Raw genomic sequence first — 13,226 nt, forward strand, 5'->3', positions numbered from 1 at the left:
ACATCAACTGAATTGTACATTTGTACTCTTATGAGGAATTCTATTCAGGGGGGTGAATAATTCTGAGATTGCAGGAGTCAGTAAGGCTGTCAGTAACGATGTGTCCTGATGTAACAGGAACCGCTTACAGCAGAGACTCTGCCCAGCTGAAGCTGCCAATGGAAGCACGACCTTGCCAATAAGGTCAGCAAGAACATGTAGCTATCGGCAGCGGCGGATTGGCTGAGTCTCAGTTACACGCAGTACCTGCTATAGGAACGCACTCTGAAAGTGGTGAATTTAGAGAAACCGCTTGTTATATTAGTTGTGTTGAGCGGTTTAAATCTTCATGTTTGATTTATTTATTTTTTTCAAACAGCTAAAAGTTAGCAAATTTTGCACATAAGCCCAAGGCCGCCTGCAGACGGGCCGAAATTCCACGGCGGGATTTCCCGCGGAATTCCCACCCTTGGAAGCTGCCATAGGATTGCTTTAACAAATGCAATCCTAGGCAAACGGCCGCGATTTGGCCGCGCGAAATCTCACCGGCCGCCGGCTCCGCCCTGCGCATGCGCCAGCTGCCTGGCAGCCAGCACATCAGAGGGCCGCAGGAGCAGGTGAGTGTCACGCTGCTCTCTGCAGACGCTCGGGTCGGGTCCTGCTGTGAGACTTCTCGCAGTCGGATCCGACCCGGCCGTCTGCAGGCTTAGGCCTAACTTGTAACGTGTGTGTGAAGATTTGTTACAATGTATCAATGCAAACCATAAACTAAGCACACCCTCCGTCCTATGCTGCAGGGCCATAGCTCTTCATACTTCAGCATGGTCGCTACTGGAGGCTATAAGGCCTCATGTCCACGGGGAAAATCAGGCCCGCTGCGGATATAGAACACGGATTTCTGCTGCGGATTGTATTTTAATGCATGCGGATGCCGCGAGTAGCGGAACGTACAAGCGGAAAAACTCTCCTTCATAGTTAGAAGCATTTACTCCTGTGAATAGCCCCTTGAAGAAGCGGGCGGTACTTCCAGACGAATGAGTGAAGGAATCCCTATTGTGTCAAAGTATTCCTCGAAGGAGCGAAAAGAAACGTCTTGCAGATGGCAGCTTCACGGGAAACTCTCCAGGCCATCGCAACGGCGAATGATTCCTCAAGGGTTTTATGTCTTTCCCGTAGAGAATGCGATGATGTAAATTTGCGATCATCGCGTTGTGGGCGTGTTAAAACCCGCTGCTGTTCTTTCATCAGCCAATCACACACTACTGCGTACGTATTTCCGGGTCAGTAATACGTTCGTTCGCACATTTCCACATTCAGTTAATCGATCCGTGTAAACATTACCCATGACAGAGGAATGGGCGGCCGAAATGACGGGAAATCTAAATGATGGTCCACACAACAGTCAGCATTCGCTTGCGCAAGCAATTTCTCGTGTTACGTAAAAGGATCCTTCGGCTCTGTTCACATCTTCTCCATTCGGGGTTTTCATTGCAGATCTGTCAAGAAACTCCTGGAGGAAATAGCGCAGCATGCTATGATATCATCCGGGGGAATGCTGGTTGGCAGAGCCGAAGCCGGATGGACCCCATTATAGTGAAGTGTGAATAGGGGGTAATTTGCAATCTTGGTACAACCCCTTTAAAGTTTGCTGCAGCTGTACATCTAATGTGATAATGTCAAGTTAAGGTTTGCTATATTTGTAATTGTGGCAGAAAAACTTTGGGGGCTCCAACAGCAGCCAATCACAAACCAGAAGTCACTACAAAAAGTATCTGATTGGCTGCTCCAAACAACAACAGATCTTCCTTCGGCCAAGTAGGTCTTGGTGTCTTCTCATGGTGGCATCTTCTGTCTTTATTTTTGCCCTTGTTGAACTTTGGATGCGACCCCTAGGACCTGCGGGAATTATGGGCTTGATTGTCCCACTGGGGTCATTTTTGCAATGTGATGTTATGGATGTAGCGCCCTCTGTGGTGGATGCAGGTATGACACACTGTGACTTGTACTGAAGGACACACGAAGGAGAAGGATGCAGCCCCACTTCTGAGCCGCCCACCGATCTACAGAAGCGGACTCCTGTGTCCCTTTCTCGTGTAGCATCTACCCCTGCAGTGACATCCGCATGAAGGGAGCGCTGGCGACACAACTGCACTCCATTCATTTCAGTGAGCCTGATGGAAGTAGGTGCTGCTCGAGTATTGCTGCAGTCCCATTGACCGTCAATAGAGCAATGGTGCGCTTGCGTGACCGCGGCCTCATTCAGTCTCCTCCTCAATGAGAAGGAAGGGGGGCACAGGACCTCGGATCTTGAGATCATCGGGTGTCTCAGCGGTGAGACCGACCACCAAGTTATCTCCCATACTATGGATTGGGAGATAATTTGCAATCTTGGAACAACCCCTTTAAGACTGGGGTTTCATTTGGCAGTTCTACGCTGAAGTACTCTGCAGTAACATGCGCCAAATTTATTAATTGGTGCCCGGCTTTTAATAAATTTAGCGCATCTTTGGCCGTCCTTGCTCCAGAAAATGAAATCTACAGTATGCCAACTAAGAGCTGGGGGAGATTTGCAGTATAATTGATGCCACTTTCTGGTGTAAGCTATAGTAAATCTGCCAGCTGTGCCCGCCAACGTTAGCGGGTTATTTACTCATCTCTAGCTGCCACTGTGCCCCTCCTCCACAGAATTTCTGAACTTTTTTTAAGTGGAGATTGCGGTGATTTGAGCTGCGTTGACGTGGCCGGACCTGAAGAGAGGAGCCGTCGGTGCCTCCTCCCCGCTCATCGCCTTGCAGCAGGGCACAGAGGGCTTCCCTTGTATGAGCGCTCCGGCGCTGCCTGACACTTTGTATCCACCTGCTCCCGCACGCCCACCGATACATTAACGTCTCTTCCAGCTTTTATTTGCTACTTAATATAATGTAATCGTCTTATAGAAGTGTAATCTGTGAATGCACCGGCAACCCAGGTGCCAGATAACGCAAGAAACCCCCAATTACACCCTCACAGATGGCAGCATTATTGGCGCTGGAGGGATAGAGGACTAATATTCGTAGCGGTGACAGTAAAACGCACGTCACATCGTGCTCAGATCCAGCGTAATTATATGTTTACCCGATGTTAAGCCGCTTCTTGTCAAGGTTGCCCTTAATTGGTGGGTTCGTTATTCCGGGACTGGAAGCGATCGCGTGGGCAGAAACGGAGCCGGATTTTCCAGCCGTTGCGATGATCCGGATCTTTTTCCTGGCTGCTGTGTCCCCCTTTATTTTACTACTCTTCAAAGAAACTTTTTGGAGCGGACGGCAGGCGATAAAAGAGCCATTTTCACAGCTCATAAAGTCGCCGCGGCGTTCGCTCCGTTATTGTGGCCGATGTAATTCCAATAAGACGGGATCCTTTATGTTTATTGGGTTCTGACTGTGACCGCTATATGTACGCAAGAGCGTTCCGCTCGGCTGATATAATTAACCGCTCTCGTTCTTCTTGTCTTCTCCAGGCTCCCCGAGGTGCGGATATCAGACAACGGACCCTACGAGTGTCATGTTGGGATATATGACCGCGCTACACGGGAGAAAGTGGTGCTGGCCTCGGACAACGTGTTCCTGAACGTCATGTGTGAGTATCTATGATAACCGCTTCTGCCCGCTCGATAACACCCCCGGAATAAATAGCTCTGCACAGGGTTCTTCATAGGCAATCAATTGTAGCCAAAGGCTTGTAAGTTCGTTACGGAGAATATCTGTGCCGTTCCTCGCTAATTAAAACGGAGGTATTATCACCGGCGTATACATTTATACTCAGGAGCCGGCTCTTTAAAGTTACGGATTTCTTCACCCCGATTCTGGTGGTAACTTTGGTAAAAGTACTTTTCAAACTGACAACAGTGACACCTGGAGGATAGGAGGAGACACTGCACAAGGCAACGTCTGAAAAATCACTAGCTGATGGGTGATGTAACCGATGGCGTCAAGTCTATTGTTTCCTCTTGTCTCATCCTAACGTGTTGCGCGGTGTCCATTGTGTTTCACACGGATGAGTAGAAGTGATGAAGTGATGGCTGCAGTCCATAGGACAAAAGTTCAGTGTTGGTCCCACTGCAAAAAAACCCATTGTAGTTGGTACAATTGTAGCAAACTTTAAATTGACACTTTAAATTGCCAAGATAAAAAGTTATCCCCACTCCACAGGACAGGAAAGAACTTTTTGATCGGTGGGGTCTGACACCCAGGGCCCCCACAGATCCAGAAAATGGGAATCCTGAAGGTCCATGCAAGAATGGAGGGGCGTATGGAATATCGAGCGTATTCCATTCAATTCAACGGGAGGGTCGGAGATTGCCAAACGTTTGAACTCGGCTGTCTCTGGTACCCCCTTCAAAGCGAATGGAACAGCTGGGACTCCAACCTGTCCTAGGCATGGGGGTCACAGAGATCCTCACATGAATCATGGTCCCACATGTGCGTTGCTGCTCCATTCATTTTGATGGGAGCGTCGGAGATACAATAGCCAAGTTCTAATGCGCATCAATCTCCGGTGCTCCTGTTGAAGTCAATCATTGCTTCGTCCATGTAGGGTCCTTCAGGACTCCCGTTCTCGGAATCGGTGGGGGTCCCAGCAGGTAGATCCCCACTGGTCAGCAAATTCTTCCCTGTCTTGTGGATAGGAATAACTTTCTATCTTGGCAAATCCATCCCATCCGCTGGTTCAGGGTCCCATTTTTGGCCGTCCAAGACGGCTACAGCAATTTTCTGACTACCTAATGCATACTGTGCACTGCGGTCTGATTGGTCAGTGCTGATCACATGATTGTACAGCAGGTATAGCACATTGGTAGTCTAACTCTACTAATGCTCTGTGCGGATTAAGTAGTCTGAAGATTGTGTCTGCCATCTTGGATGGCCAAAAATGAAACAGTGGATTGGAGGGACGGCAGAGAAGAACCGCAATGAAATCGGAGGGTCACTTTAATATAGTGTTCCCCAACTCCAGTCCTTGGGGACCCCAACAGGTCATGTGATCTGGATTTCCTCAGTATCACACAGGTGATGTAATTATTGTCGGTGCCTCAGACATTGCCACAGGGGCTCTTACTGCAGGATACCCTGAAAACATGACCTGTTGGGGTCCCTGAGGACTGGAGTTGGGGAACACTGCTTTAAGACAGCAAATGCCATTGAAAAGTCAAAGTTAACGGGGTTGTGCCAAGATTGCAAGTTATCCCTGTTCACACGATAGGGGGATAACTTGCTTATCAGTGTGATTTTTTTCACTGCTGAGACCCCTGCCGATCTCGAGATTGAGGGTCCCGTGTCCCCCATCCTCCTCACTATGGCGGACACTGGACCCCCATAGAAAGTGAGGATGAGACTGGATGGAGCGCTGGTCACACAAGCTCACTGGCGCTCCTTTCATTGGGGCTCCAGAGAAACCCAAGTGGCCCCAATTAAAAATTAATGGAGCGCTGACCCTGCATGAAGTCTCATTCTGCAGACTGGTGGGGGTCTCAGCAATGAGACCCCATTGAACCTCATGTTATTCGCTATCCTGTGATTTGGGGGTAACTTGCAATCTTGGTACAACGCCTTCAAAGTCTGCTGCAGCTGTAATGTGATAAGCGTTGCTGGATCTGTAGTTGTGGCAGGAAAACTTTTGGGGGCTCCAACAGCGACCAATCACAAACCAGATATGGAAAGTATCTGACTGGCTGCTCCAAACGCCAGCATTTCCTCCTTGGACCGATCATGGCGGACTCGGAACTCGATCGGGTCTTGGTGTCCCATGCCATGCACTCCTGGTGGCATCTTAGTGTTATGTCCTTAGATGCGACCCCCAGGAATTATGGGCTTGACTCTCCCGCTGGGGTCTTATGGTTGTAGCGCCCTCTGTGGTGGATGCAGGTCTGACACTATGACTTGTACTGAAGGACGCAGGAAGGAGAAGGCTCCGGCCTCACCAGGACTTTGAAGGTTACACAAATCCGTCCTTCCGCCCACACAGGTAGCGCTGCCAACACGTCCGATCAGCTGCACCCGGACCGCAGAGAGGAGCAGATGCTGGGATTATTTTTACACCTCCGTCTTGATGGCGGTTGGCACGCTCTAGTGAGGCTACGGCGCTGACACATGGAGGATCTGATAGCTGGAGGGGATGGGTGAGAGGCAGCGGCTGACGTGGCAGAGGTGCACAATCCAGTAGGTGCCAATCCAACGTCCTGGGTTAACCCCTTCCAGGCTGGAGAATGTATGAGCAGTGGAGTGATGATGCGGCAGGCGGCCCTGCAGTCACATACCCTGCTGCCTGCTATGGTGGCTCAGTAGCCTTTGGCCCGGGCACCATGTTATCAGCTGCAGGAGTAGTAGGGACAGAATCCTCCATACTGTACGAATAGAGTATTTAAGGAGAGAAGTACTTCTACTATGGAACTTCCTACAAGATTGGCGCAGTCTCTTTCTAACTTAGGCCGGGCTAACACGAACGGGTCGGATTCCGCGTGCGGATTTCTGCAGTAGAATACCTGCAATCCTTTGTGGAAAGTATTTGCGAATAATCGCAGGTGTGTGCAATTTCCCGTTTGCGTGAGACACCCCCATCCTCTGTGCTGCTGTGGCCCCTACTAATTCCACGACTGTGTGTGACGGCCCACGAGACCTCCTGACATACTCTGTGCTGCTGGGTCTGTTCTCCTCTCACTGTAACCTATCGCAAGATCCACACGCTCTTCGCCAGTCTCACGCGAACAGATTCCACATCCCTGCCTGCGCGCATGATACGTGCTAATACGCGGGCATTGCCATACATGGACTTCCGCTGGTCCGCTCACACTTGCGGGTAGGAATTGCGAATTCTGAAAGCAAAAAGAAATCGCAGCATGCCGTATTTTAGTGCGATTCTGCGCGTATGAGCTCCAATGGTCACTACGGATACGTTCGATCTGCAGTGCATACGTAATTACATTGCATATGGATCGTACGCATGTTGCTAGGAGACCAGATACAAATGGTGGGCAGACAATGCAGGATGGAGTCTGAGGAGTGACCCCCCCCCCCCCCATCCAGACTGTCCGCAGCGTCCGCTTGTTCTTCCAGGCTCTTTTTTCGCAACAAAGTGGCTTATACTACTTCCGAAATAAGTAGTATAAACCAGCCGAGCCGAAAGAGCACCATCCCGTCCTGAAGGCTCTCAGAGCAGCGCTCACCGCAACGGCACAAGAGAATGTCGCCAGAGCGATAGAAGGGGTGTCCAGGGGGTTGGGTTGCTTTCTGATGTCATTCCCTGCTTGCGTTCGTTTGCAAATGCGACCATACGCAATTTATATCCGCGATCATACGCTGCGTATAAACGCTTGTGGAATATGCCCTGTTTGTGTGAGCCTGGCCATACTCTGTGCTGCTGTGTATCTCTCTGTGACCCCCACAAGGTCAGTGCACCCCTCTTCTGAAGCGCTGTTCTATCGGTGACAGCCGGAGATAGATATAATAATCGGTCATGTTTTGGCGTGACGTGCGGCTACATGTTAAGTGCTGGATGCGCTGGGGCTCTATAGATGCGCCGCGTCCTTCGCCTCCGGCTCTCCAATATGTTTCTCGTATTAATATGTTGACAATGCAATAACTCAATGATTTTCATGCCAAAACTTTGATGCTGCAATTAAGATGTGATGAAGGCTGCAGTCATTAGCGGGGCGCGCGGTGACGGTCAGCCCGCGCTCGGCACTCGCTGATACGTATATATTCCATTCCATTTAACTTCCTTCTAGATGACTTTGTGAGAAAATCCTGACAAGAAATCAATCACGGAATTAGAAGTTCCATCTGGTGAAGTGATTAACGCCGAGCTGGCTCTGCACCGACTGCGGAGGAGTCAGGCGAATAACGGGGACCCCCAGGCCGGCAGAGGCCTTCGTGTGGCGTATAGGGCGATACCTGTGTCCCGTCCGGAATCTTGGGTTTCTGTAGTCATGTGACGCAATCGCACGGTAACCGCCCTGGCCGCTCTCTATAATGAGCAGCACAATTGGGTGACTGATAGATGGCAGGAGGGCAGGTGTGCCCTGTCTCATAAGTGCCAGTCTGTGCACCTCCACTGCCCTCCCGGCTAAACCGCTATTGGTCATGCCAACCGATCTTCATGGTCACAGGCTTCGTTCAGCACCACGGACAGCAGAGTTGTTTCTTTCTACTTAGCAAACTGCCGGTCTTGTCTTCTGCTTCTTGTCAGTGAATGCAAACATTCTGTTTTTTGTCCAGAGACCGAAAACTGTGCAAGCCTAATACCTCGAAGAGCTGAGGGTTCGTTGCCACTATATACAAGAGACGGGAAGGAAAATATTTGAGTTCAAAGGATGAAACTTGACTTTTGCTTTATTGAACCGGCAATTTTGACAAGTTTCGAGGCCAAAGTGCCTCTTCCTCAGAAGCTGCATGGCCTCACACTTCATGTAAAATCCATAAGGAGGGAGGTGCGACAACCGAGAAGAGAAAGGTGTGAAGATATGGTAGAGAAGATGAAGACAACAGAAGTGTGTTCCATCCAGTGTTTGGAGGCTGTATTCGCTCGGGCGGGTGCGCCAGAAGAACTGACCATTTCACCTGCGATGTCACTACGATTTACATGCGACTACAATGCGTTTTTGTAACTAAAAAGCCTGATTTACATCCGTTTTTCACGCATTCTTGTAAATTAGGTATTTACCCCGTAGGAGTTCTATCCTTCCCATAATTAGACAGAACTCGGCACTTACCTGAGGAAGAGGCCTTGTGATCTTGAAACGTGTCAAAGCTGATGGTTCAGTCAAGTCCAGCTTTGTCTCTTACCATGAATATTGTTTCACCCATTAGGGCTGTGCCGCAGCCAGGCTTTTCTTTCCAGTCTTCAGCAGAAATTGGATACAATTGTAACAAACCGTCAGCTGTGAGAAGTATTACGTCTGTATAGGTGTTCAGCCTCTGGATAACAATGTGCAGACAGCTAAACCGGCCTTGTGATCAATGAGACAATGCTGCTATCCGTGGTGCTGACCTAGGCTTGCCATGTCGTGCAGGACGGCAGAGCGTGTCATCCAGTATCTTCACCCGCCGGCTTGTCACCCCTCCTTCTTCTTGCACCTTTGTGTATTTTACGTGTTAGTGCGCATCCATCCAGCTTACAAATGAAGAGACAGGTTGGCCTCAAGATGCGTCAAAACCAATGGTTCAATATAAAAAGTCCAATTTCCCCTCTTGCCCTCGAATATAGTCTTCACCCGCCAAGGTTGTGCCGTACCCAGACTTTCCTTTCCAGCTTGTTGTGCCATATCCCTCTGACGCCCGCAGCTTTGTTGTAGGACAGCATCTTTGGCTTGGCAACACAATTCATACAACGTTCTACAAAGTCCTGGATATCATTGCACTGATACATTGTAGCAAACAGTTAGGACAGAAGTGAGAGTCATGCTGCTGATGCGTAAGGCAGTTTTATGGCCCTCAACATTGATCCACTTCTCACTCCAGTTCACCCCCTCCCTCAGCAGTGCAGCTCCAAGGCTAGATGGCACTCTGTGCCTAGGTATATGCGGTGCCCCCTGTTATAAAAAAGCTACAATATATCAAAGTGCTAACGGCCACTTGTCCGTGTGTGCTGTGTGAGTTACATGCAGAGCCTGACAGCACCTGTGATGATGTCATCATCATGTAATTAGCTACCATATATTAGCCCCACCCCCTGATCACACGACGGTGACATCATCATAGGTCCTTTATCCTTGTGCACTGAATAAGGGATTATGGGCGGACTACATCCCCCACAAACCCCAGTGGCCTCAGTTGCTATGGATACACCAGTACTCAGTCTGGCAGTTTGTAGCTGGTTGTGAGACAGCTGCACACCTGTGTGGAGACTCCAATAAATGACACCTCACAAATGTCCAGATACATAGCTGGCGGTGCATACTGACCAACAACATTGAAGCATAGACTTTTACCGCTATCTTCATATCTCCAGTGCTACTGCCGCCAACACCAGCCTTCATCTAATTGTTAACCGTCGTCCAGGGTGAAACAGTCCCTTTCACTATATATTATTATATTAGTAACTGGTACTATACATAATACTAAGAACTAGTATTGCACTAATAGGCAGTTTGTGTGTATTCTGCTCATGCAGAAAGATAGAAGCATACCCACACCAGAACAGCATAGCATAAGTGCAGCATCAGAACCAAGCTCATAACATAAGTACAGCCTCAGAACCAAGCTCATAACATAAGTACAGCCTCAGAACCAAGCTCATAACATAAGTACAGCATCAGAACCAAGCACATAACATAAGTACAGCATCAGAACCAAGCACATAACATAAGTACAGCCTCAGAACCAAGCTCATAACATAAGTACAGCCTCAGAACCAAGCTCATAACATAAGTACAGCCTCAGAACCAAGCTCATAACATAAGTACAGCATCAGAACCAAGCTCATAACATAAGTACAGCCTCAGAACCAAGCTCATAACATAAGTACAGTCCCAGAACCAAACTTATAATATAAATACAGCCCCAGGAATAAGGGCTCATGCCCACAGGCATATGCATGAGACGCTGCAGGTCTGCCCACAGCGTTTTACCCATATTGTTACCATATATTCTGCTTCCAGAGACAGTGTATTGCTGCATATCATACAATCATAGAAGGTAGAGTTGGAAGGGACCTCCAGGGTCATCGTGCCCGACCCCCTGCTCAGTGCAGGATTCACTAAATCATCCCTTATATCACATGCACACGGGTATATACATGAGATGCTGCAGGTCTCCCCCCAGAGTTTTACCCATATTGCTACCATATATTCTGCTGGCAGAGACCACGTATTGCTGTGTATGGCACTGTGCATGCCCTCGTATCACATGATCATGTGTGTATATGAGTTTTTTATTTAATTCCCCACTCTGTTTCAGAGCAGGGATGCATTTGAAAGCACTGTCCATATGCAATGTATTGAATACACAAGTGTAGCAGCCCATACAGATGTATAGGGCTCATGCTGCGTACACATGCAGAGAAATAGAGCGTGCTGAGATTTATTTAGCTTGTTTATTGACACGTAGTGTCCACACGCTTGTGCATGGATCAATTAAAGTCCATTGACTCCATTCACTGCGTATCATGCGCCTGTAACACAGTGAAAACGCAGTTTGGACCTGAGCCCTAAAGTTCAGTACATAAATACAGCAGCAGAACCAAGCTCATAACATAAATACAGCAGCAGAACCAAGCTCATAACATAAATACAGCACCAGAACCAAGCTCATAACATAAATACAGCACCAGAACCAAGCTCATAACATAAACACAGCACCAGAACCAAGCTGCTAACATTAATACAGCACTAGAACCACGCTCATAACATAAATATAGCATCAGAACCAAGCTCATAACATAAATATAGCATCAGAACCAAGCTCATAACATAAATATAGCATCAGAACCAAGCTCATAACATAAATATAGCATCAGAACCAAGCTCATAACATAAATACAGCACCAGAACCAAGCTCATAACATAAATATAGCACCAGAACCAAGCTTATAACATACATATAGCACCAGAACCAAGGTTTTAACATAAATACAGTGCCAGAACTAAGCCCAGTATGTAAACACAATAGCAAAACTAAGCAATTGTATTTCTGGGACACTGATAGGCTGACCGTGGTGCCTTGGAACATCAGAGAGAAGGAAACAGAGCCAGAAGAAGGATGATTCATGTATCCACACAGAGGAAGATTATCTGGCCAGGCGGACCTTAGGGGGTGATTGTCCCCCAACTTACATCCCCCTAGTGCCCTCTACACGCAGGTGGCTGTCACCACACAGGTCACATATAGCTAGGGCTGGCCATGCCCCTTTGTGTTCTTGAGGTTGTGACCGCAGACAACCAGTCTTTGGAGTCTGATACAATCCTATAATCTCGTGTCACCCCCGGTGTCCGTGATGAGTGCGGCGCTCCGTCCCCCGACGCCGCCTACACTTACTTGTGTGTTATTGTAACGATGAGCTGAGACAATTGCGCTGTTAATATTCATCCGCACTTCCCTTGCCGACACCTAGAGGGAAGCACCAGCTGTCAATCAAAGCTGGCTTGTAGAATCAAAGAACGCGGTGACCTTGCTCCTCGCTATCACACGCTTTGTGTTGCCTTTTATAAAAGCTAAAAATGTTTTGTTTTTTTTTTGTTTTATATTTTTCGGCGCGCGGCGAGATTTATTCCTCTTGTTGTTCCAATCTGATTCCATTTAATGCATTTTTATTAAACACCAAAGAACTTAATTAACGCAGCCTACCAATTTGTCGCAGTGTTCATGTGACTCATTAATATTTCACTGAAAATTTCATTTATATGGAAAATCGCCATGCTTTGGATGTGAGATGCCGCCGTCGCCCCCCGCTGCAGCTTTGTGGGCCATGACTTTTACCGAAATCTCTTGTTTCCAGTCGGAATTTCAGCTTTGAAGGTGTTAAAAGAAACTTTGCATCAAGGCAGAAAACCTGATTGAGTCGTTCTCACAGCTGGGAGTTTGTTACAATTGTTTGTATCCAGTCTAGACAATCCACTGGACTCCAGACTGATACATTGTAACGGTTTATCAGGGCAGGGAAGGTCTTTGTGCTCCCCGTCTGTTCATCCTGCAGAGGATCATGTAGACTGAATACAACTGTAACGAACCCTCAGCTGTAGCGTGCATGGCACGGAGTGAGGTGCCCATCGGGGTGCGATCACACAGATTATGGTCAGTATACCAGGAAGATAAAGTGACAACAGAATGGTAGAAATCTTTGACATTTTTCATTGACGTAACTATTCACACCCCGTCCTCAGTCGTTAGTTGAAGCCCCTCTGGCAGTGATGCCAGCCTCCAGTCTTCTTGGCTGTGATGCCACAAGGTTTGCACATCTGGATTTGGGGGTTTTCTACCCTCGGTCCGGCTGGATGGGGGCCGGCTGTGGACAGCCATTGTCAGCTCTCTCCAGAGATGTCCCATTGGGTTCAGGGCTCTGGCTGGTCACTCAAGGACATTCACAGAATTGTCCCTAAGCCCCTCCTGTGTTGTCTTGGCTGGGGTCTTAGGGTCATTGTCTTGTTGGAAGGTGACCCTTCTGCCCAGTCTGAGGTCCTTGCGCTCTGGATCAGGTTTCCATTATCGCTGTACTTTGCTCCATTCAGCTGTCCCTCCACTCTGATGAATCTCTCCTCCCCCAGCCTGATGCTCCACCACCAG

General features: G+C 48.4%; 1 protein-coding gene across 2 annotated transcripts in view; it reads left to right on the forward strand.

Moving 5' to 3' along the window:
• Positions 1-13,226, forward strand: part of IGSF21 (immunoglobin superfamily member 21) — a 463,002-nt gene that overhangs the window by 277,993 nt on the left and 171,783 nt on the right. For both annotated transcript variants that reach the window (XM_066572610.1, XM_066572611.1), the window contains exon 4: positions 3,476-3,594. In XM_066572610.1, coding sequence (XP_066428707.1) covers positions 3,476-3,594 — 119 coding nt within the window. The remainder of the gene's footprint in view (positions 1-3,475; positions 3,595-13,226) is intronic.

Source organism: Eleutherodactylus coqui, chromosome 6, assembly GCF_035609145.1.
Source record: "Eleutherodactylus coqui strain aEleCoq1 chromosome 6, aEleCoq1.hap1, whole genome shotgun sequence".
Taxonomy (NCBI): domain Eukaryota; kingdom Metazoa; phylum Chordata; class Amphibia; order Anura; family Eleutherodactylidae; genus Eleutherodactylus; species Eleutherodactylus coqui.